General features: G+C 41.6%; 1 protein-coding gene across 12 annotated transcripts in view; it reads right to left on the minus strand.

Moving 5' to 3' along the window:
• The window catches only part of LOC120724151 (receptor-type tyrosine-protein phosphatase mu-like), a 158076-nt gene that overhangs the window by 14685 nt on the left and 120095 nt on the right, over positions 1 to 23296 (minus strand). For 6 of the 12 annotated variants that reach the window (XM_040016209.1, XM_040016229.1, XM_040016244.1 and 3 more), the window contains 6 exons: positions 22009 to 22202; positions 20513 to 20521; positions 17851 to 17938; positions 16889 to 16965; positions 11639 to 11675; positions 1538 to 1635 (listed from right to left, as the gene is read on the minus strand). In XM_040016209.1, the coding sequence (XP_039872143.1) occupies positions 1538 to 1635; positions 11639 to 11675; positions 16889 to 16965; positions 17851 to 17938; positions 20513 to 20521; positions 22009 to 22202 (503 nt within the window). The remainder of the gene's footprint in view (positions 1 to 1537; positions 1636 to 11638; positions 11676 to 16888; positions 16966 to 17850; positions 17939 to 20512; positions 20522 to 22008; positions 22203 to 23296) is intronic. The other 6 variants (XM_040016279.1, XM_040016286.1, XM_040016262.1 and 3 more) reach the window with 1 other exon arrangement.

Genomic DNA, 23296 nt, shown 5'->3' on the forward strand with positions numbered 1-23296 from the left:
ACAAGCAGATTCAATTTTCATTCCTGGCGTCTATGCGCTGATTACGAATGAAATGAGATTTTGGTTTGTGGAATGACACAGACAGAGGGGGACTTGGAGGTCCCTCTCTCTGACACCCCTGATGACTAATCCCTGATGACAATCACAAATCCACCGTCCGCTTCCAGCCAGATTGAGTTAGGCAAAAGCCATTACCTTATTAGATCACTCTATCAGGCGCCTAGTTTGGGGGGGGAATTGGCCTTTGGGCTAAAATATGCCAGCATAGACAAAGATGTTCTTTTGTGCGGGCACACTTATGAGCACGTGACGAGCGTGCACAGGTCTTACACGTCGTCACTCATATGGATAGAGTGTATAGAAAAGAAGCACATGGAGCATCACCTCATCACACACATCAGCACGCTGACTTCCAAACCAAATCTCTCGTACATTAAAGTGTGCCGAGCACCGCCCCCCTGTCTGAAACCAGCGGGAGAGAGGCTGCGTGTGCTTCTGTGTGTGTGTGCCAGGATTTCCCAGAGTTCATCAGTGACTGTGCCGAGCAGATGGCCCACTGTGATACGGTGGAGTGATTTTATAGGGCCCTCTGTGGAGCTACCGTCACTGTGACCAACTGTGCCTACCGCCCGCCATTGGACAAGGATCATATAACAGACGGTTTGAGGGCCGGGGCCCGCCGAGTACAGCGCAGAAGCTAAGCAGGTGTGGAGAAGGTGCGGGGTGGGGTGGGCTGGACTCCGCTACTGTAGAGGAAAGGCCTAATGAGGTACCTAGAGATGGGGCTATGAATCATTATCAGCTCTGCTACATTTAAGCCCCACCAAAAATGCACATCAGCAAAATCAAGGTGCGCCTCTTTTTAAAGGGCTTTCAGTGTATTTAAAATTCTTAGAGAAAAATCCCGTGGCAGTCAAAGCATTACACTGTACGTTAAGACCTTCATTTTCTCTTGATTATAACCTAACCAGGAGGAACTAAAGTGCGAGTTAAGTGGAACAAATTAGGACTGAAGCAGGGCTCTGGGTTTTTTTTTTTCCCCCCCTGAGGCAGGCCACATGCTGTAGTGAACAAGAAAAGTCAAGGCTTTACCATTAGTTTGAACATTATGAACTGTCCTCACTACTCAATAACAGTCCCCTTTTGTCCAGTGAGGACAGCATTAAGAGATGTTTCTGCTCGGAGGAGCTTGGAAGGAGCTGGCGGCTTCAGCGGAGTCTAATCTCCTGTTATAGAGCCACTGAGATGAAACAGTAGTCAGACGCCTGGATGCCTCTCTGGTAATGAAGGCCATCAATCAGTTTCTTCTCACTTCTCACTGATCAGATAGATGGAAAAAAGAGCTGGCGGCACACGAGTCCCATGCCTCACTAAGTCAGCGCGTGCGTGCACACAAACATCTGGGGACTGATGTTCAAAGATAATAACAAAAGGTGTCTCAGTTTGCCTTGAAATACAATCAGGCTGTTAGTCGACTGGGGGCAAGGTAATCTTATTTGAGATGTGCAGTTCAAGTGAACGTGTCATAAATACTCACCCTGCCCACTTCCACCAGGTTGGTCACCATGACGATAGCTGCAGTGTTCTCCTGCCAGACCATCCTCCAGAAATCAAATACCGTCTCCTGCATGGGGCCTAGGAGAGACATAGAGAGGAAATTACATTTTACAAATATTTTTTCCCCCCAAACCTACCTTAAATATCTTACAATAGCTTCACACAAGTATTGGGGTGTTGAGGCTTCAGTCAGGTTTTATTGCAGTCTAGCTCTTTCCCTTAACTACTAACAAATGTCTGTGGGCTTCAACGCATGTTACACATTAATAGTACCCTTTAAAAAACTACAAGTTTGGCATCTTGTAAACACATTTGGTTAATCTGGTTCATCCAAAAACACGTTAATGCATAACCTTCAGTGGTTCATATATGAGCAATAATCAGTTGCATATTATTGCTATTATTAGTAGTATGTTGGCTCTTATTAGTCGATAAAGTGCACTTACTACTTTTATTTTGCATGGTCATATTCCTAAACCACGAGGCCATTACCTAAGAGTTTTCCCCTCCTAATTACTGCAGAATAAGTCTTAGGCTACAGAATTATTTATGAGCGAGCCTCACTTTAGACTGCAAGACATATTCAGAGTTATTTTAGGGTTATTTGGATAATATTAACACTTGCAGTTTGCCATTTTGTTATATAAGAACGGACGTTTCAGAGAAAGGACTCGTAGCATTACCACCTTACAGGCACAAAACTTTGTAACTATCAATGATTAGTATGCAGGAGGGTCACTAGGGTAAACGCTTAGATAATAGTCCAGTAGTTGTAGAATATGGTAGTGCAAAATAAAGCATTTGTAAGTGTTTACTAATGACTAACAGGGGACAAATGAACTCTAATATGCATTCTAACAGGCAAGCGGCAGATTGTAAATTTGTGTACCTTAAAACAATTACCTAAGTTTCCATGTCTCCAAGTTTATTTTCATATTTATTAGTGGAAGAATTTGTTTGCCACAATGGACCATCTATCACTAAATTTGGTAATGCGCTTTACTGCTGACGTGCATGCTGTGGGTAATGTTTTCTCATCAATAATGTCAGCTTCTTCCTCAGATTAACTTCCAAACATAAATTTGGTGGTATTACTGACATATTGGAACAAGAGAGTTTACAGGGCATTTTCACTTCACGGATCCAGCGCTGAAAGACGTGTCAGGTATAATTTATTCATGGTGCTTCTACATCAGATTCATCACATAGTGCTTACTCTACAACACACAGCTTAAACACGGATGAAAACGAGAAAGGAAAATGAATCACAAATTTAAATATGAGCCCAACGGCTGCTGTTCTCCGTGCGTCCGCACATGCGTGTGTATGGCAAAGCTCAAAGTAATTACCACTACATCTCATCTGTTCAACACCAACCTTTCCACCGAACCGGACCCAAATGTGTCTGGTGAACATCAAAATAAATGAGCAGAGAGCCAGTCAATGCCTCCAATATTTAAAACTTCACTGAGCAATAATTGTGGGCTGAATTTAATTATTATTCTGGTTAATTAAAATTATTAATATTAGTTTTAATCAAGCACCAAGTAGAAAAAAAAATTACTTCTGACAAATTAATTAGTGAATGCAAATCTCTACAACTGTGCATTCTCCCGAGTTGGCCCGAATTACCTGGAGACATAACAAATTATGCAGACACACACAGGCACAAGCTAAGACAAAACATGGCAGATACACAAGCTGCTGGCGTTTTCTTCGTTGTCATTTATGTGGCAGGTAAATTTAATAAACATTAGGCCACTGAAACCTGTAAAAACTCAAGTCATGAAAAAGAAAGAAAAAAAAAAAAAAGAGAGAAAGTCTTCCTCAGGAATGCACAAAGTACGCACCGCGACTCAGCATCTTGTAGAACAACCTTTATCAGCAATTAGTAAAATAGTAAATCTGTATGGCTTTGTAAGTCTCTCACATCATTATGGAGGAATTTTCACAACATTGCTTCAGTTCACTGAGGTTTGAGGTCATTTGTTTATGCACAGCTCTCTTACAACATTTGGACTTTGGCTGGACAATTGCAACACCTTGATTCTGTTGTAGATTTGCTGCGATACTTGGCATCATTGTCCTGTTCCCAAAACTCTCAGACAGATGGCCTCACATTTGACTATCCGGTCGTTAAGTCTGACGTCACTAGCCGTGTCTGGGCCTAAACTCCGCTGCGGGTCCATATATCAAACAATCACTATGGCATTACTGAGAGTTGAAAAACTGTCTAAAGTCTTTCATCTTTAATAAAATGATCAGCGTTCTGCTCTACCAGGTGTAACAATTGAGTTTAACATCCAGGCATCCATGAAAACGGAATTTATGACATTTAACGGAGTTAGAATCAGAATCAGAATACTTTATTGATCCCTGGGGGAAGTTAGAAGTTAGCTCACTAGCTTCTATCTAAATACAATATAGCATGTCCTGACTGCGAGGTTTTGGAAACAAATTAAAACGTACAGCTCTGTTATCACTTCCAGCATAAATGAAGACAGAAAACTAAACAGCAGTGACGTTTGTAGGGTTACTGAAGTTTGGCTAGCTGGTATATAACGATGTGCTACGTGACCGCTAGCAACACAGCTATGTTAGCATAATATAAACAAGCTAACTTTTTTCCCCACTCGATAAAAGTTAACGTGAGTGTTCTCGGTGGTCAGGAACAAATGTAATCGCATGGCAGGATGCTGTAAAAGGACCAAAGTTCAGCCAGGAGAACAACTGAGATAATCCATCCACAATATGAGGTTAGTCATTCATATACTGCTGCATGGGCTGGGCTGTAGTTACATCCTAAGGTTTTAAAAACTGAGCTTAAATAAATAATTAGCGGTAATAAAAGCCGAGGGAGGTCAACAGTTTTAGGAGCTTTTTGAGATTAAATAGATGAAAATACAAAACATTAAACATGTTAACCACACAAAAGCCATATTAAACGCAGACTACTTTAGGCCCAGAAGTAGGATTCGTCACGTCATCACTTAACGACCAGATAGAATATTTTACTAAACAGAACAGTTCATGGTTGACTCAGTGACTTCTGGGTGCCTAGGACCCTGTGGCTGCAAAACAAACCCAAACCATCACCCCTCCACCACCGTGCTTGATGATGGGTATGGGGCATTTATGCCAATATACTGTATTTGAGTTTCTCCAAACATGGTGTGGTGCATTATGACCAAACATCTCCATTTTGGTTTCATCTGTTTAAAGGAAGTTTTTCCACAACTTCTTCAGCTGTAACTTGATAAACATTACCCATGTTGCATTTGATTAGCAGCACCTGGCTGCTGCTTACATTCTCAATTCCTATGGAAGCATAAGGATACACTTAATTGTCATACAAATTTGAACAACTGTTATCCAGTTAGGAAATAAGGATACTTTGACCTGCGATGTACCCTAAAGGTATCTTAAGGAACACAAAAGTTTTAGCATATTGTAGATATTGTTGGTTACTCTGGAAGCACATTACACCTCCTTTCACTTTAGTAGTAAATTAAAGAGTCTAGTCCATGACACAACACTTTGGTTAATCAGAGGACTTTGTACTGCTCACCTTATCTGGTGTACAAAGTGGAAAAAATGAAAAAGTCATTGGGGAACTTTGTGTTGTGGGTTATGCAGATGACTTTCACCTGGGAAAGTAGGGTTCAGATCCCCTATGCAGCCAAAAGCATTATTTTTAGTGTGTATAAAGAACATGTGCATGGCCTTGAAGGGAGAGGATAGTAGCAGGAAAAAGTTTTCCTATTTAAACAAAAATCTCACTTTTTGGATTTATGCCTCCTGCAGCTGTAAGCACTAGATCACTAGGACACCCAGGGAAAGATCTATATAAAAAGCAGTAACAACAACAACAAAGGTGGGCATGAATAGAGTTGTTCTGGCTACTGCATAGCTATACGGGCTTTAGTATCTGGCTTGAGTGCCATGATCATAAAACCACTAACTACACAATTAAAAGAAATGAACAACAATTTGGGAAACCTTAATGAAGAACTAAAGTGATTATGAAATCATTACGGGCTAAAATAGAATGTAGTATAAAAACACATTTGAATATATCATATTGTATTGTTACTAATTTGTTTTGCCTTAGTATGAGGAACTGCAGCAGTTCCTGGATCCTATCATTGTGCTGTTTGTGCTTCTTATTGACTTACGCCTTCTGCAACAACCTAATTTCCCTCAGGACATCAACAAAGTGTCATCACCATTTTATTCACTTGATTGATCAAGCCATGTTTGATCTGCTTAGTGGGGTGCCTAAACACATCCTCACTGTCATGCATTTAATTGTGCAATATTGTTTGACAGAGTTTAAAAACATCTATTTCTAAAAGCAGATAAATTAAATTAAAAAGACTTTTTAAAGAAATGAAAAACAAAAACAAAAAATGATTCAAAACCAACCATCATTTCTGCGAACACATTTCCATCCTGTTTGTGCTTTTACAGTAAAAATACAAATAGCATCTATCTCAACTAGACAGCTAGAGAGTTGGAACAAGACTACTCCATAACTTCCATCTGTATTCCCCTACTTCCTGTGCTTTGCATGTGGTGGTATATCTCGATTTAACTGTAGGACTTCGGTTTCCGTCTCTACGATAACTACCCAACCTGATTGAGCCACCCACTCCGCTACCTCCCACACTTGTCCCTGAGGAAAGATGCACATTGCTGAGAAGTTTGGGAGAGGAAGAATGAGAAGCAGGACAGCTGGTGTGTAGGACTTCAGTAACACAATACTACTTGGCATTATATGATAAACCATCCAATGGGAGGCTCCTGCCAAGCTTCAGCCAACCAATTTATGCTTTGTTGTGAATGCAGAGATGGAGAATGGGTACAGATAGCTTCCTGGACTGTAACTTGATGACACCCATGAGGAAGTGAGTGTGCTTCTTGATAAGTAGATATACAAGAACAAAGGGATCGCTAACACAGTTGATTTGACAACTTTCACACAGAACGGGTGAACAGCTTCAAATGTTGAGGAAAGAATTTATTTTTGACTCATTGGTTTCTTAACCAGTCTCCATTGAAAAATAGCATGCTTTTAAAATCCTAGATTTCTGCTGCTGTAAGCTGACATGTGCCACTGCAGTCAATGAGCCGTACAAGTGGAGCTTTTATATTATCGAGTTCGCAAAAACCTGTTTCAGTAAGTTAAAAAATGTCTAGAAAGCACCTCTTTTCTTTAGCCATAGGCGGTGCTGGGCCACAGCATGCAGCCTGAATGTCTTTGCTGCACTTTTGACTGACTGATTCTCCAAGTATCTGTAACTCTACTGAAGCCACTGAACACAATTGTTTCATAAGCACTGTTTAATATTACTTTGCAAAGTCACTCGATGGTCTTTAGTTGGCGTGAGATTTGGTGACAGCCAATCCTACTAGCAAAAATGTCATATTTTAATTTGCATAAAAACATTCAGTTACAATTTGTATCTGATGCTGACAGGACGCTGTCGTCCTGAAAGAAATCACTTCCATCAGTACAGTTTGTTTGTCGTCTTCTATTTTAAGGGTCACAGGTTCAGGCTTTTCTTTTCTTTATTCTGTAGTATGATACTGTGAGCGCATTGCAAGATTTTTAACCAGAACCCCCTCATTACTTTAACCTTAATGTTCATGTTTGCTGTTGATGCTTGCGACAGTTATTTACATTAAATAAGAATCATGTTTTCTGGATTACACGGGTGCCAGATAAGAAAAATCACATGCAGTTGGCTTGTGAGAAGAACAGCAGCTTTGAGTTGTGAGGTGAATCAATTTATTGGCAACATGTCCTCCTTTTTACACGAAGTTTCAGTGTGTTGGTTAGTGTTCTCTTAAAGTGGTGGCAGCTAAACTTTGAATATTTGAATGAGACCAGATATTTTCCTCTTGTTTCCAGTGTATATGCTATTCAGTACTGTGGAAAAGTCTTGAACCCCCCTCTCATTTCTTTATATTTTTCTAGGAAAATGGGAAAGATGTGCTGCAATGTATTGAAACGTATATCCATGGAAATACTGTATATAAAGCAATTCTAAAAAACTTTAAAGTGAATATTTTGGTATTTTATTCTTCAACATCTTTTTTTCCATAGTCTTCAACAATAGTTCTCCAGGCTTCTGGAAGACACTTGAAGCTCTTCTTTGGATGCTGGCCTTTTGTTTGCCTTTTGTTTTGTTAATAACACTGAGTTCTAGGGAGGCCAAAGACTGATGGTGTTCAATGGTATGTTTTCCTGCCAAGTTATAGGTGCATGTTTGGGATGCTGAATGAACCTGCATGTTGGATCAAGATCTCGTTACTTTTATGTGTTCACAGGTCCACCAATTTTAACAAGACCATCAACACCACTGGCTGAAACGCAGCCCCAAACGATTACAGAGCCCACATCGTGTTTTACACATTGTTGTTCTGTAAACACTCATTTTTTGTACCTGACCTCCATCACTCCACAAGCTCTGCTGCTACTGATTTTCAGAGCTGCTATTGTGCAATTTGGGATACCTAAGCCATTCCTCATAGTTTCTCTTCTTGAAGAATGGCTTTTTCAAAACTGCCCTTCGACTAAGACCATTTATGATGAGGACTCACAACAGCAGATAAATCAACTGAAGGGGCAGATGCATCTCTCAGATCCTGTGCCAGATCTTTGATGGATTTTTTCTTAAGAACATGACTTTCAGATGCTGGTCAATCAGTAGATAGTATTTTAGGCTTGCCATAAAAACACGATTTTATGGCTGTCAACTAAAGAAATGGGAACATTTTAACGTGGAAATTGTAAAAAATTGCCTGAAGTTACAATTTAAAATTGGTTCTTTGCCAACTTTTCTGTTATGCATAGACACAGAAGTGGTTCATCCCCTGAGTTAGGTCCTTTTTATGCTTGAATTATTCATAGGCCAGTGCTAAGATGCTTAACAAAAACATTTCTCTGAAAATTGTCGGGTACAAGGACTGGACTGAAATGAGTAAAAAAAATGTATCCAGTGCCCAAAGAAAACCTTTGAAAGACCTTTAGAAACACTTGGAGAACTATTTCTCACAAAACTAAAAAAAACAAAACAAAACAGAAAGCCTGGCTTCTTTCAAAGAAACTATAAAGAGATCAGTGGTAACTTAAGACTTGCACAGCACTGTACTTAAACATTGCTAACCTACTCTTGGCTTTTGTTCAAGAGAGCAAGTGTGGCAGTACTGTCAAATTTGAACAATCTTTTTAAAATACAGATTCAGGCAATCAAAATTAATTTCTGGTACCTTTAGGATAAAAAATAAAGTCTCAAGAAAAAACAAACAAACACTATTAAAAAAAAAAAATCACTTTCAACACAAACAAATAATCTTGATAGCTAGCTGTACCGAGGGGAAAGCTTACATTCTCAAAGACTAGGCCACAGGATATTTTCAGAGAAATCAGTCTGAGAGCTCACTTGAAGAATACAAGCAGAGCGCACTGTTTGTAGTACAGAGTGCGCGGTGCCTAGTTGGTGAAGTTTGGAAGAGGCACTTCACAGAGGCAGAACACAAGTAGGAGCTTCACTTCCAGCTGTCAGAGAGCTAACGCTGCTGCAGCTGATGCTGTGTTTTGGGACTAGGCCTGCACCTCCTCAGAAGCAAAGAGTGTGACAGCTGTAGAATCCCCAAGCCAGGTACAGCAAAAAATTTCTGATCAACATGTTCACACAGACACTCACAGACAAACATGCAGGTGATGTTCCCCCTCTTGCCCATTAATATTACATGTGGCAGGCTGTGGCATAATGTACACTCGCTTATCATTGATTTGCTCTCTCTCTCTTCCCATCTCCCAACCCCACACCTCCCCTGCTGGGCTTTGAGATGTTAACCTGTAAATAATAAAACTTTTGGGCTCCTGGTGACATTTGCTGCTTGTGAAGGAGGGGAAAGCGGAGAAGACCGGAGGGGGAAAGCTTGATGAAATTGAACCCTTTCCCATGTCATGAATATTTTCCACATCACCAAGAGGATGCAGGGGGTTATCGCAGCTGTTTGCATCCCCGGTGTCAGTGTAATTCAGTCTCCACTAGAAGGAAGCTCATGTCAGATCAGTATTTAAAGTGATCTGCAGGACATAATAATGGACAGAGGCGAGGCGTCAATACGGGAGGGCTGAGGTGCATGCACACATTCAATCTGCTAAGTAGGTGAGCTGCAGTTAGAGAATTACTGACAGACAGTTATTGTATTGCTGCAGAAAAAAAGAAGCTCTGGATGAGAGACTGACCTACATAATGAGGAGCAGAGCTTGGGTGATGAGGCTTTTATGGAGTGACAGCTGTTCTACCTGCCATTGTCACCTTGACAGAGCAAAGGGACTCGTCAATAAACCCCAAACTAATGAGTGTCATTGTAGTTTATAGCATTATAGAACGGGGACAACGTTATCCCACCTGTCTGCCATATTAAGCACACCGCAAACCACCTCCACAACCAATTTATGACAAAGATTTTTTAGCTTATCCAGCAGTATTGCGGGTCTCATTTTCCTGAGCTACTGCTGGTCCCAGTGGACTTGAGTGGAAGTGTCATTCACTGAAAAACTTTACTGGGGGAGAGAGGAAGACTACTCCCTCATTTTCAGCAAGTGTGCCAATGCCCAGGTGCTCTTTTCAGGTGCTACAGTATGCCGTTTGTCTGACTGAGAGAGACAGGTCTGTGTCTGGCTTTCCTATCATCTCTGGCTGCTCTTTGCTTCAGTGTCAGCAGACTGAGGCTTCCTTCCTGTCAGTCTGCCGGAGCTGATGATGAATTATAAAAGGGCCTGGTCTCCCAGAGAATACAGATGTTTCCACACTCTCTCTCTCTCTCACACACACACACACCTCCACGCTTTCGTACTGGATGGATCTACCCAGTGAAAAACCTTATCATGCTTGCGATACAGTCGATGGAAAATGAGGACTTATTATGCAAGCTCAATGAGAAAACTGGGGCTAATTAACTTGAATGGAAACACGTTTGGCTTCTCGAGCTTTCCATCTTAGAGAGGGCCTTGTTTGCAACATTTCTTTGACTGCTGATCTCCTCATGCATATTTTTTTAATGAAAATTGGAATGCTCTTAATGACTATAGGACAATTATAGAAGTCATAATAATCCAGATGAAACTCTTTCAGAGTTGAATTTGCCAGTTATACCTCCTTGTTTTGGTGAACTCGAGGCGCACAGGAGAGAGTCGGCACTTGACAGCTCAGTTTCGAGTGCTGGACTCAGCGGTCAGCGCGAGGCAGTTCAAACTAGGTGCCATTCATACAGATAGATGTGCAAACCGAGCGACCACTGCCTGATTAGTATGCCATCTCTTTCTGAAGTAAGAGCAAACAGAGCGTTGTTTTAATTGAGACACTGAGGAAGAGAGGCAATGCACTAATAAACAGGTAATTATGCAACTCCCAGCTCCGCCAAAGCAGATTGTGAATCCATTAAGGCCTCTTCGCAAAAATAATAATAAAAAAACCCTGCCTTTATCTTTTTTTTTTCCTCTCTTCCACTGTTTTTTTTTTCTTAAGTGGTATGTAAAATCCCCATGCATGCTGCCCTGTTGTGTGGGAGTGAGGCTCGCGATGCAAAATTCATAACAATTAACCATCAATCAGACTTAACCTCTGGGGTCACGGTAAGTGCTCCTCACTCTGCGAATCTGCCGGCCAGATTAACACAGTGACAAAATGCGCCTGTACATGTCAGCTAATCCATTTATTTATTCAGCCTACTCCCAGACTGCCTGATTAATGGCTCCCACACCACTGACGGGATGGAAACAGACAGCGAGAAAGCGTGCCGCTACGCTTGCTCAGAGGCGCGTAGGTACGTGCGTTTGCGCGTGCACACCGAGAGGCACCAGACTCCCCGAGCACACACCTGACTGAGCATCAAAGAGTAGTTTGCAAGAGCGTATGTAAACAACGACGGGGATGTTCAGATAGATATTCGCAAACACCTGCACACATCCATCTGCCCAAACAAACAGACACCGTTAAATTCTCACCGCCCACACACACCAATCTAGTCTTGCAATTTTTAGAAAGTTTTTTATTCTTACCCTGAGTGGCGATGTAGTGATTTGGCCTGTGGTAGCCCTGCAAACAGAAAAAAAAAAGGAGAGAATATAAGAATCACTTTATGTTCCATCTACTTCTGAAAGACCAGCGCAGAGAGGCTAAAAACAGACACTGCTCTTGACATTTAGTTGGTTTTTTTGACCTTTGCATGCAAACTCAGTCTGTTCCTACAATGCGAACCATCACATTCATCACTGAACAGATTTGACCTGTATAGAAATCCCAGTTAACGCATTGTTTGTGTTTGTTTCAGATGCCCTGCGTTTATGCAGCCAAGATGAACTCTCGCTTCTACGCCGCTCCGCCACAAGAGGAATTATTTGAGAGATTTGCGTGCTTGCTTTCAAGAAATACTCTGCATTGTAGTTCTGCCAGCTGTTTGCCACTGCACACCCTTTCAGCTCTTTGCCACTGCACACCCTTTCAGCTCTTTGTTTCAACATCCAACTGCAAGATGCACGACTGAAAGCTCATGATGGATGCTGCTAGATACAAGATGCAAAAAACACTCTCCATCATACACTCTATATACGGCACACCTCTGGAGTAAGCAGCCAAAGTGTTGATAATCCCCAAGATACAACTAACAGCACTGATCTTCACAATAGGCCCCTAGTCTCACGGATTACTCTAATCCCTTCAAGTTTTATTTGTCCAATTCCTTGTCTTCTCTCCAGAGATATGAGGCAGGAAACAAAACATTAGGACTTAAAGGCTCTTCCCCGCCCCAGCCTCCCCTTGATTGTCTACCCCCCCCACCACCACCACCACCACTTCCCATCCACCCCTGCTGCTCTGCTTATCTCACTCATATTCAATTTAACTTGGACTGTGATTAACGCTCCTCCAATGAAGGGAGAAAAGACACAAAGGATATTTTCCTCACTCACTCATCCACAGGGCTCCTCCAGCTATTCAGCTGTCCTCCATTTTTAATGACTTCTTTATCTCTGGACTGAGGAGGAGATTTGTTTGTGCTTTCATGTATGCTCTGTCAAGTAAAGTGGAGGCCCAATACTCTGTCGGATTAGCGAGGGAGAGACGGAAAGAAAGGAAGGGCCCTGACAGTGAGTGTCAGGTGAGTAGCGCTTACTATAAATGGGCTTGTGGCTTTCTGTAAGCATGTTATATCAGGCACGCAAGAGCAAATCTTTAACACGAGAAGGTAAAGATGTAGAAACGTCAATATTGCTCTTATTAACTGGAAAAAGTACTTTTATTTTCCAGGGCTGCATAAGTTAGGAGCAGGAATTAAATGTGCCGCCTGTGTTTTGCTGCATTGCTGATTACAGTGATCATTAATTCTTTCCAGTAAGAAAAGCTGGCGAATGGAATGTCTAAAATATGCAGCATGAAGTGCTTTTGCCTGTGGGCATGAACTGGTATTTTCAATTTGAATATCATTAGATAGCCTACTTTTGCAAATCTGGAATACCTATCCCTATTACCTGGAAATTTTTGCTTTGCCAAATACATTTAGGAGAAAACAGAGTAAGTGATATTTTCACATTTTTCCCCCTAGCACCCCCCCACTAATCTAGAATATGTAACATCCTTATCCTACAAATTCTACAAATAAGTCATATTGCTAAAGGGGAAAAAAGCAAAGAAAATGCCCTGAGGCCCCTTATGCCAAGCAATCCCTAAGGCCTTTAAAATTGAATTATTATTAGAATTATTAGGTTTTTATGATCATATTCTTAAATCTTTTTTGAAGGCTCACACGAATACCTTCAAGTTAGAAAAAAAAAAAGTTATAAATACACCCAGCACCCCAAATAAAAAATCTTTTGACTTTTATTTCATGATTATGTGTTTTCTCTTTTCTCCAAATTTCCCTTCTTCCTTCTTTACTGGATCCTTTTACCTGAAGCTGAGTCTGTTACAGGAAAAGGGAAATGTTGCGTTGAACTGTTGAAATCTTGGTCCCAAATCTGTGGGAAGAAGTTTCACTTCTGAGCTGTTTAAAGTGGCCACAGATGTACAGATCTGTGTGCCAAAACATACAGAGTGAGCACTTCGCAGTAAAAAAAAATTGTTTAACCAAATTACCATAAGCAGTCGTCCCCTCTGCTTATTTTTGCCCCCAAGCCCCTTGCAGGATTAAGCCAGCAAGGATGGGTGGTTGGATGTTTAAGACACAGGGTTAAAGTTTGCTTCTTTTCTCCCATGTGCTGTTAGCTTTAGGATACAAGACCACTTGATGAGGGTTAGAGCCTGTTGACTTGCTTAAATACTGTAAAAGCTAGCTCATCCCGTTTTATGGCTCAAGTCGTTATGGATTCAGAAAAGTTTGGAAAATCAAACTACTGTATGCTGATGGTGATAGTCTTGCAGACGGGGAGTAGGTACTGTTTCAGTAACGAGTCTGCAGCTTTGCTAAATATCAGCATTTTGTGGTTACACTGATAAAATTGTAATGTGAATCAGATGATGTTTTCTGCCGAGGCAAATTAGCAGTCAGTGAACATGAACACATTTTAGGAGACAGGAGCTTTGTGAACAACTGAGTGATTTCTGCACAAGCCTGCAAATTCACCGAACCACTGCATCACCCCAATATCCAGTTAAGAGACCCAGCAAAAACCCATATGTACACACATGACTCTACAGCAAACAGGCTATTACACTACGTTTCCTCTGCCTTCCAAATGTTTATGAAAATACTCAATCAGCTGGAGAGAAAGGAAACATACCAGAATGGCTCGGAATAATCGGCAGTGTTATAGAGTACAATAACAAACACTGTGGGAAATGTTCTAAACATAAGAGTTTATTAGGCAGGACAAGCTTTTAGATGGGTTAAAAAGCTTTCTGAAGAGCAAAAACATCATTACCCATCTGCCTGCATTTCTACTAAGTACTTTTCCAATGAAGCTGGCAGAGCGATGGAAATCCTTTTCAATCAGGGCTCTCTTTAATATGCGTATATTCTTATCTTATAATGGGACCCTCTCTATTGCGAGCGTCTTCTCCGTAGCGCCACTTTTTGCAGCATAATGGGCCATAAACTGAATGGTGGGAAAGGTAAATAATTTAAGCCCCCTGCATTTGCTGTGGCACACCTTGCATTATGAATTTATGTTTGAAGGCGTAACAAGAGATTACAAATTACCACATTAGAGGGGTGGGGGAAGAGAAGATGGGAGACCGAGGGAGGGTTCTCTCCTGAGCGAAAAACCACTTAGGGAGTCAGGTACATCACCAGCCCATTACACATGGAGTGGAAGCATCTGCCTAAGGAGACCAGTGAGCTGCAGTGATTGGTCACATCCTGCTACTAACACTGCTATTAAGAGCAAATCAGGTCAGATCAGGAGCTTCTATACTGTGTGAGCTAAGTGAGTTAGGACTGTTTAAAACCTGAGCCATGTCTGACGCCACTTTTTAATAACTTTTACTTACTGTAACAGCATGCCAAGTCATTCCAGTGCATGTAGAAGCTGTTTTGCAAGGACTTCCCTGAGGTAAGAAGTGTAACCGAACCTCTGCAGATACTGCTGTGTCTACTTTAATTTAGGGCGTCCTTGAGAGTTTTTCAGCATCTAAGAGTAACGAAATCAGCAGCTACCTTATGCAGATATCAAGCAGAGAGATCAAATACAATCTGTGAAGATTTTCCTCGCTAGAATAACAACCACGGCAGTCGTTTCAAAAGTTTAACTAATTTTAAATTTCCTAACCACCAGGTCCCAAAATTATCTTAACGACTGTTCTCTGGAATAAGTAAATATAACACTACAGGGACTTTCCTGTCTTGCTACAAATGTCTTATGAAGTAGACAAGCGTGGATAGGTAGACATATAAATCATCAAACTTTAATATCAGAAACGACATTTCAGTAAGGCTCACTAGACTCAAAAGACGAATGTTATTTGAATTATATTTTACATTATAGCTCTCATTTGGGACCTACTGCACTTTCAGCCGGATGCAAAGAGAACAGCAGCAAAATCCCTCTTTTCAGAAGAGTGCAGGCATAATATTAACTCAGATCTAGGGTGCAGGCAGGTTACAAAGTAGCTTGTAGATATGAAACAGTTGCAGGCAGGCTAAGGCCCCATTCGCACTAGAGGAAAAAACAGGGTGGCAAACTCCATGCACAAGAAAACTTGGTGATTGGTAAAGGGTTTTTTTTGTTTTTTTTCTTCTTCTTTCTTTTTTTGTTGTCTGGGACTGATTGCAAATAGTTGAGGTAACTAATTTCCATCGCAAGGCACACAGCTGCACATGATTGCAATAATTTTGGTCAAACCATGGTTTTCAATCACCATTTTCCCTTGTGTGACTGTAGGTGAAAGCAACGTAACTAGTGCAGCCTAGAGACGATCTACCACATATAGATAGGGTCATCAGCTGATCTGTTGCAGCTAATGCTATGCTGGAACCTCTCAGTTTAGTTTACAGAGGGTGTTATCAACAAGTCGAGACCAAGCCTACACCCAGCATCAACCAGACCCAGGCAGATATGCAAGTCACTGCATCAAACCCACCTCATAGCAGATAAATGGTTGTGAGTGGACCTACAAAGGCAAGGCCAGGCAAAAAATATGTTTCTGTGGGAACCAGGCCAGGCACATTCTGCCACAGCAAATAAATAATGAGCTATCAGATCCGCCTGGTTCGTAGGCTGTGCGGGTCAGAAAAACTCACACGAATTATTTATTGTAGTAAATTGAGTTACATACAGCAACCCGTTTGATTGTTAATCTTGAACATTGTTTCCAGTGTTACAAAAGCAACAGAACAGTTTTCGAAGCTTTGCTAACAACTTTAACTTTTTTTGTCTGTATATGTGCTTTGTTTCTATTTGAAATTCTGTGTATTATTTCAGCTTTATTCACTATAACTTTACTAAGTAATCATCTATGAAACCTCACTCCCTTTCTCATCTTTTTGGTTCTCAACTATAATGTTGTTCAAAGCAAAGTCCAAAACTATAACCTCAGTTTCCCCTCTGTGCGGGTTTGCCTTTTCTCTCTCCCAGTGCTGTCAGCCTCTGATCTTCATTTCTCTTAATATATCCAATGAACAGAGTGATACAGCAGCCCTCTAAAGTCAAATAAAGGCAGTGTGTTTGTGTGTGTGCTTGTAGCTGTGATGGACAGGCGGCTGGGCTGCACTGTCCCTCAGGCCCCCCTGTGACGGCGGCACCAGCGCGCCCTCTCTCCCCCCAAGAGGAAGCGGACTGACCTTTGCGTTGGTGGCGCTGGCTGGTGTGTGTACTTACATCAACGTAATTTGCATTAATGTAATCGGAGCTCTGTTCCCCCTCCAGGGCCTGCAGCCTGACACGGGAGTGATCATCTGGAAGAGAGGCAGAGAGGAAGAAACCAGTGTTGAATTAATCATATTAACGAGGGCATCGGGAGAAGAAAAGGGGGAGAGGGACAGAGAGACAGACAGTAAAAAGGAATAGAGAGAAATTATAAGAGGAGGAGAGGGGGTGATAGAGCAATAAAAGCATGGTTAGACTGGCATCATACAGAGGCAAAAATGAAATTGGTGCTGTAAAAATGCAACATGTCTCATAGACAGCGTTTACGTGACAGTCTTCATTAAAACCGCCACCACCCTATCGTCAGGTAAAAATCACAAAATCATAGTCTAAACCATTTTTTCTTAAGTCACTGACCTTAAAACTTGCTACTTTAGTAAAATTTAGTAAAAAGGATCGCTATGCAACAAAATAATGCACGTGCGACATAATCTTTTTAAATGTGGGGAACAATTGATGGCAAGAGAACCACAGAGCCTTAACTTTTGATTTCAAATGACATTTTCGTAACTGTGGATAGCTGACGTCATTTTTGTTCCAAAGTTGTGCAATGCCCCTTTAACTGATGTGAGCCAGAAGAAGTAGATCTTCAAAGTTTTTCCATGGCATCAGTTATTAAAGAGGGTTAAACTGAACTCTTATAGCAATTAATTGCAAAATCAACATTTCTTTTTCCAAACACTGTATAAGCTTTGTGTGCCATATCCTGCATAGGCTTATATCTCATAACAGTAAAGACAGTAAAGGAAGATGAATATAAAAGTAGATTGGAAAGGTCAAGGCTGCTCTCGTTGGCTGATAATAAAACTCGGTTTGAGCAGCTTATAGTCATCCAGTCACAAGCCTGGCCAATAAATCAGGCAGAAGAATGAGAACAAAAATTCATGAGCGTTGAGGAGGTGCTTTGTACACACATGCAATAATATTCCCATATCGGTTCTTCATGCGGTTCTCATCCTTCTTGGCAGAATCCCATGGCGCAGACTGTCCTTCAAAAAAGCTCTGAAAGGAGAGAAAACAGGACAGAGAGGGGGGGATGAAATATTGTGTCATGTGTGAACACTCCAAATGATAACCAGGCTAAAGAATACATTCTTTCTCTTTCAGCTCTACAAAACCGGAGGAAGTGAGCGCTGGCAACAGACACAGAAAGAAATAGATTCCCAGTGTTATTAGGCAGGAAACACAGGGAGGATGGTGGATCCCGGGGAGTTGTGTCAAACAGCGAGTGCCATTAGGGCAGATGCAGCGGGTGTCACACTCAAACCTCTCCCCCTGTGCCGCTCTGCTGGGCGGAGCAACCGCGGCGGCTGTCTGTCTCCCTCATCTGAAGGACTCAATCAGCTCGTCGCGGGGAAAAATAAAGCCAGCTCATCGTCTACACGTCAAAACTGCTCCGCTCAGATTACCCTCATGAAATATTTATCATCTCTCACTGGGGAGATTTCCATTCTGATGGCACACCAGGCACAATTAAGCCAAATTATGAAAATACATCTACACTGCCAGTCCACCGCTGTTCAGCAAGGGCGGGCGGGGCTGGCTCAGAGCGGACTAGCCTGCAGAAAATCATGGTTTTCTGTCTTTTTGAAAGTAAGCTAATGCACATTTGAAAAGTCAGGTAATACATTACGGGGCAGACCATCTGCAAATAAAGATTCAGGAACGTTTAACGGAGGTTAAAGAGACTGTTTGAGAGTTCCTTTTAGTGAGGAGTAGGAGGCATCGTCTTCAATCATCACTGCTCTAAGACTTGATGGCTCGATTCATCTCAGTGCTGTGGCAGGCAGCAGGCAGTTTGTCTAGCATATAAAGGCCTTTCAGAGACCACACAAGGACATATTCCTGTATGAAGTCCTAAGGATTAGTGATTTCACTGAGAAACAGCTTTAATATGCTAAAAATATGTTCCATCCTTCCACTGAAGATGGAAGCATGTCCCCAAGATGGATTATAAAGGCCTCCTCCAGTGGCAGTATTTCTTGAGGAAATGCACAGGCCAATGTCGTGCTGTCGGTGTGAAGGATACAAGTCTAATATCAAGCCTGTAAGGACAAATCATCCTCAAGCACAAAGGCGTTACCTGGCAACTTTAAAATAGCTCTCTCTTAATCTGAGTGACCCCGCTACAGTCATATTCCTCCAGCCGTTATGATCATGAATTCTCATGGGGGTAAAATAATGAATGTCCCAAGAGGTAGAGATTACACGAAGGCTTTCAATTTAAAGGTTAAATGCACATAGAGGGAATAAATGGCTATTCGCCCGACGCGTATCGAAAAACAACTGAAGGCTCCACCTGTAAAAAGTATTTAGTAGCAAAAGGTATGTGATGAATTGTACTTTACTGCAGCTTGTCTGCAGGTAGTTTTTCACCTTCCTCAATTATTCCCACTGGCAGAAATCCAACTTAGTATGTTTTTAATTACAGGCTACCTGCTGCACTCCAGTCCCTGCACAGTTATTCCACTATGCTGTTTCTTTGTCTGGAACTACTTAACCGTACGTGAAAAGCAGAGTAATTTCTGTGGATAGGGATAAAACATTTGACACAAAGTACACACCATGGTGAAGTAAAAAACAAAAAAACAAAAACAAATCCGAAACAAAAAAAACCCAAAAGAAAACATGGATGGTTGAACATAAGCAGGAACGTTTAGTGAGTTGCTTCTGTATTAATTAATCTTTTACTATGTGAGAAGAGGAGGCTCATTCAGACTGACTAGTGTTCATTTGTGGTTGGAGCTTAAAGAATTTCAGGATTCTCACAGTAGGCTAGATACAACACATTTCTGTCGACATGAAACGGGCCGAACACAAGTGAAACGGTGATGACATGGCAGCATTAATGACGCTGAAACTTGTTTCTGCTTCCTGTTTGCACGGTGAAAATGTGCACCCAGGTGCAGGAGGCTGGACATGCAAAATGCTTTGTTAGGTCTGTAACACACACGGCCTTATAAAGCTTTTGCAAAGTATACAACATGGCTTTTGCAAAGTTTAAAGTGTTTATCGTGTCCCTTCTAATGGTAACATTCAATTTCCAGTCAATAAATCCACAAGGTGGAGCTTAGAATTAAATTTGGTACTTTGTTGGACTGGGTATATCATTGATCAGTCCACTTTAATTATACATTGGTATTCCATTTATCTTTCAAACTACTGCACTTTTACTATAAAAATTATGCTCTTAATAACTGTAGGGTATTAAGTATGCTTTTGAAAAGCTTTATAAACATCAGAATCAAGCTGCGGAGGATTTGTGGTGCTAACAATGTCTGACTACGGGAAGAAAAAGCATTTCACAGTGACACTAAAGAAAAAGTAAACAGAAAAATGTCACTGCTCTACATATTTCACCAACTGAACACTGTCAGATAATTTGATAATGCTGCATAACATCTGTTGGTAAATGCCCTTTTCAAACTAAATTAAAAAAAAAAAAAGTGATATTTTAATCCCACAGGGTCTTAAAAATAGCCAGCAACCATTACTGATCCTGTCAGGTTTGTGATATAAATCTACAAGTCTAAAAAAAATCAATAAATAAACTCACAAAAAAAGTATTTTTCTTACCTCATTTATCTGATCCAAAGTTAACGTACAGAATAACAAGAAGCATGGGTCAGAGAGAGATATAGTACAGTGTAAGTCAACAGGTTTAGAGGTGCACTAAGCTCCAATCTCAGCATGAAAAATAAACGGTTATTAAAAAAAATAAATAAAAGGGCATTAACCTTAAGACAGATTGAGATAGAGATATATATATATTTATAAGACAGCAGTGGAACAAAACATACAAATGAATCGCTCTAGCCATGTGAGAATGAGCTCCCTTGCACACTTTAAGCACCCCACAGGACTTTTTGCAACAGCCTGTGGACAATAAGGTGACAGCAGGGTAAGCAGCCAGTTGTTCCATATTACATCTCTGTTGATCGACTGCTATTAATCCATGCAATGTTGGCCACGTGGACCCCAAACTCCCTTTATCCATAACGGATTAGACCCAGAAGGCAGCCCAAAGCACTCCAAACCCCTCAATGATCGGATGCTGAAGGTAGCAATGGGAGACTACGTTATTTCATTCCACAATCATGAATGGGATGTGGGGAGTTAATTACCAATAAATCTGACACGTAGCTGATGGAGAGAAGGTGGGAGATAAAGAGAAGAGGAAGGAAAGCAATGAAGAAACACAGGAGGTATAGATAAGAAAGTAAGAGAAAGAAGTAAGCTGAGAACGTTAACAAATGTGAGGGTCGTTAAGAGAGAAATGTGACAAGAGGCCGAACTGATACGGATAATATATTGAAACTGAAGGATTTAGCTCGAAGCCAGTCTGTTACAACATGGCGTCGGGGCGAGTTGAGGATGACTGGTGTGGTGCTGAGGGACAGCAAGGAGGGCTGGAGTGCCGCCAAACCCTGCCAGACTCTAATGCGAGGAAATGAGAGTGATGCCCTTATGGGGCGAAAATCTTTTGTTTGGTGTCAGTAAGAAGCGCAGTGACAGATTACTGATGCTGTTGCGCGACAAGCAGTAGGCTACCAGTACTATGCAACAGCATAATCCGACCCGTTTCAGGTGAAGGAGGGGACGCGGTCTAACACAGGCAGTTTGTGCATTTCGCATTGGTCTACAGCTGAGTCTCCAAGGAGAATTGGGACACAGCTTTTGACCAAAAAAAACCCCCACCACACTCATGCACACAAAATGCACAATCGCTGCAAACAACAAGGAACAGATGAACAACAAAACGAATCACACCGTAAACACACTGAGACAGGGTACATTAACAATTTATCATAAAAGTGCATCTGGGGAGAAACAAAACAGTTCTGCTGTGCGGTGCAAAACAGAGAGAGAGGCAGGCAGAAAAAAAAGAGGGGGAGAGAGAGAGACAGCGAAAGAGACATGGGGCTGTGCACCATAACACAGATGAGGCCTCGTATTAGACTGATAAAAATTTCCATTCAAGAACCTCAGTGGAGATGTTACAAGTCTATCACCAGGCTTTATTTGGGTTTGCAACCTTAATGGTGGGAGGTGACAGCTGGGCTGCTTCCTACCTCGTACTCCTCCTTAAAGCCGTAGCCCTCTGCGCACTTCATCTGAGTGATGTGCTGGAGGAGGTCCGCCACGCGGATCGCCGGGTGCAGCTGACCCGTCTGATACGGCACGTCGACGGGCTCCCGTTTCCTCAAGGAGTGAGTGTGCGACTGGACCAAGCTGCTTGTGTCGCTGCCCATGTTCTGACTCTCATCTGTGGGACACAAAGAGACAGAGAGGCCGGAGCGGGTCAGCAAGAGGAAATAGGAGCTAAAGTCACATCACAGGTCATCAATTTATCGCTGTAAGATACATACGGGTGACATAATGCTCGAAGCAGTAAATGAAAGTGGTTTCCTTTGAAGTTGTTTTACATACAAAGTTGATTTATCTAGCTTTAATGTTAGGTGTTCATATCTGACTTACAACTGTTCTCCTTAACAGATGGCACATTAGCTCATTTACTGGTTAGCATTATGTCACCACCCTCCAGATTGACCAACAACTCGACTAGTAATCTGTTTGTTATGGATGGTCACAACAACACAACATCATTGAGTAATAGAATGAGTCATGTGGTGGGAAGGTTTAGGTCCATCTGTCTCAGTGTGGCTGGAAAATACTGCACTGTACAGGAGTCCATCGGCATTTAAAAACAAGATCCTCTAAGTGAAACCCTTATGCTACAAGCTTTTAACATTGTTACCAGCAGTGGCTCTCAACTGTGAGAAACATTATACATTAATCATAAAAATCCCCATCAATGTGTTGTAAAAACAACTTTTCCTCTTTTTTTTTTTTTTTCCTTTTTTTTAACTGGCAGTACAACATGCTGGTTTGGGCTGAAGCTCATATTGAGAGTCAGACTCCATTCCAGCTCTTTCATACTGTAATCCAGTCAGTGGCAGACATGAGGCACAGATGCTGTGGGGAGCCAGCGGATGATGGAGGGTGTCCAAAAACATGGAGGAGGAGGATGTGAGGGGGTGCGGTGGGCCACAGTGAGCATGTTGCAGCAGGCACCTTCAGAAGCATCACACAGACACAGCGTGGATTCAACCCCTGCCACCCATACTTCCCCGAAAAATGAACAAAATAAGATAAAATAAAAACCAAACCTCAAATAAATAGAAAAAAAAAACAAAAAAACAAAAAACACAGAGAACCCAAGAGGGAAGCGGAGATGGGAGGAGAATGCATGTGGTGATGCTGCCATGGGGCACTGTGTTTGCTTTGACCATGCTAAGCTAATGGTGGCTTGGTGGCACGGTACGGAAGGGTGGGTGAGATGCTAACATGTCCACTTGT

Source organism: Simochromis diagramma, unplaced genomic scaffold (genome assembly GCF_900408965.1).
Source record: "Simochromis diagramma unplaced genomic scaffold, fSimDia1.1 OVJJ01000205.1, whole genome shotgun sequence".
Classification (NCBI taxonomy): domain Eukaryota; kingdom Metazoa; phylum Chordata; class Actinopteri; order Cichliformes; family Cichlidae; genus Simochromis; species Simochromis diagramma.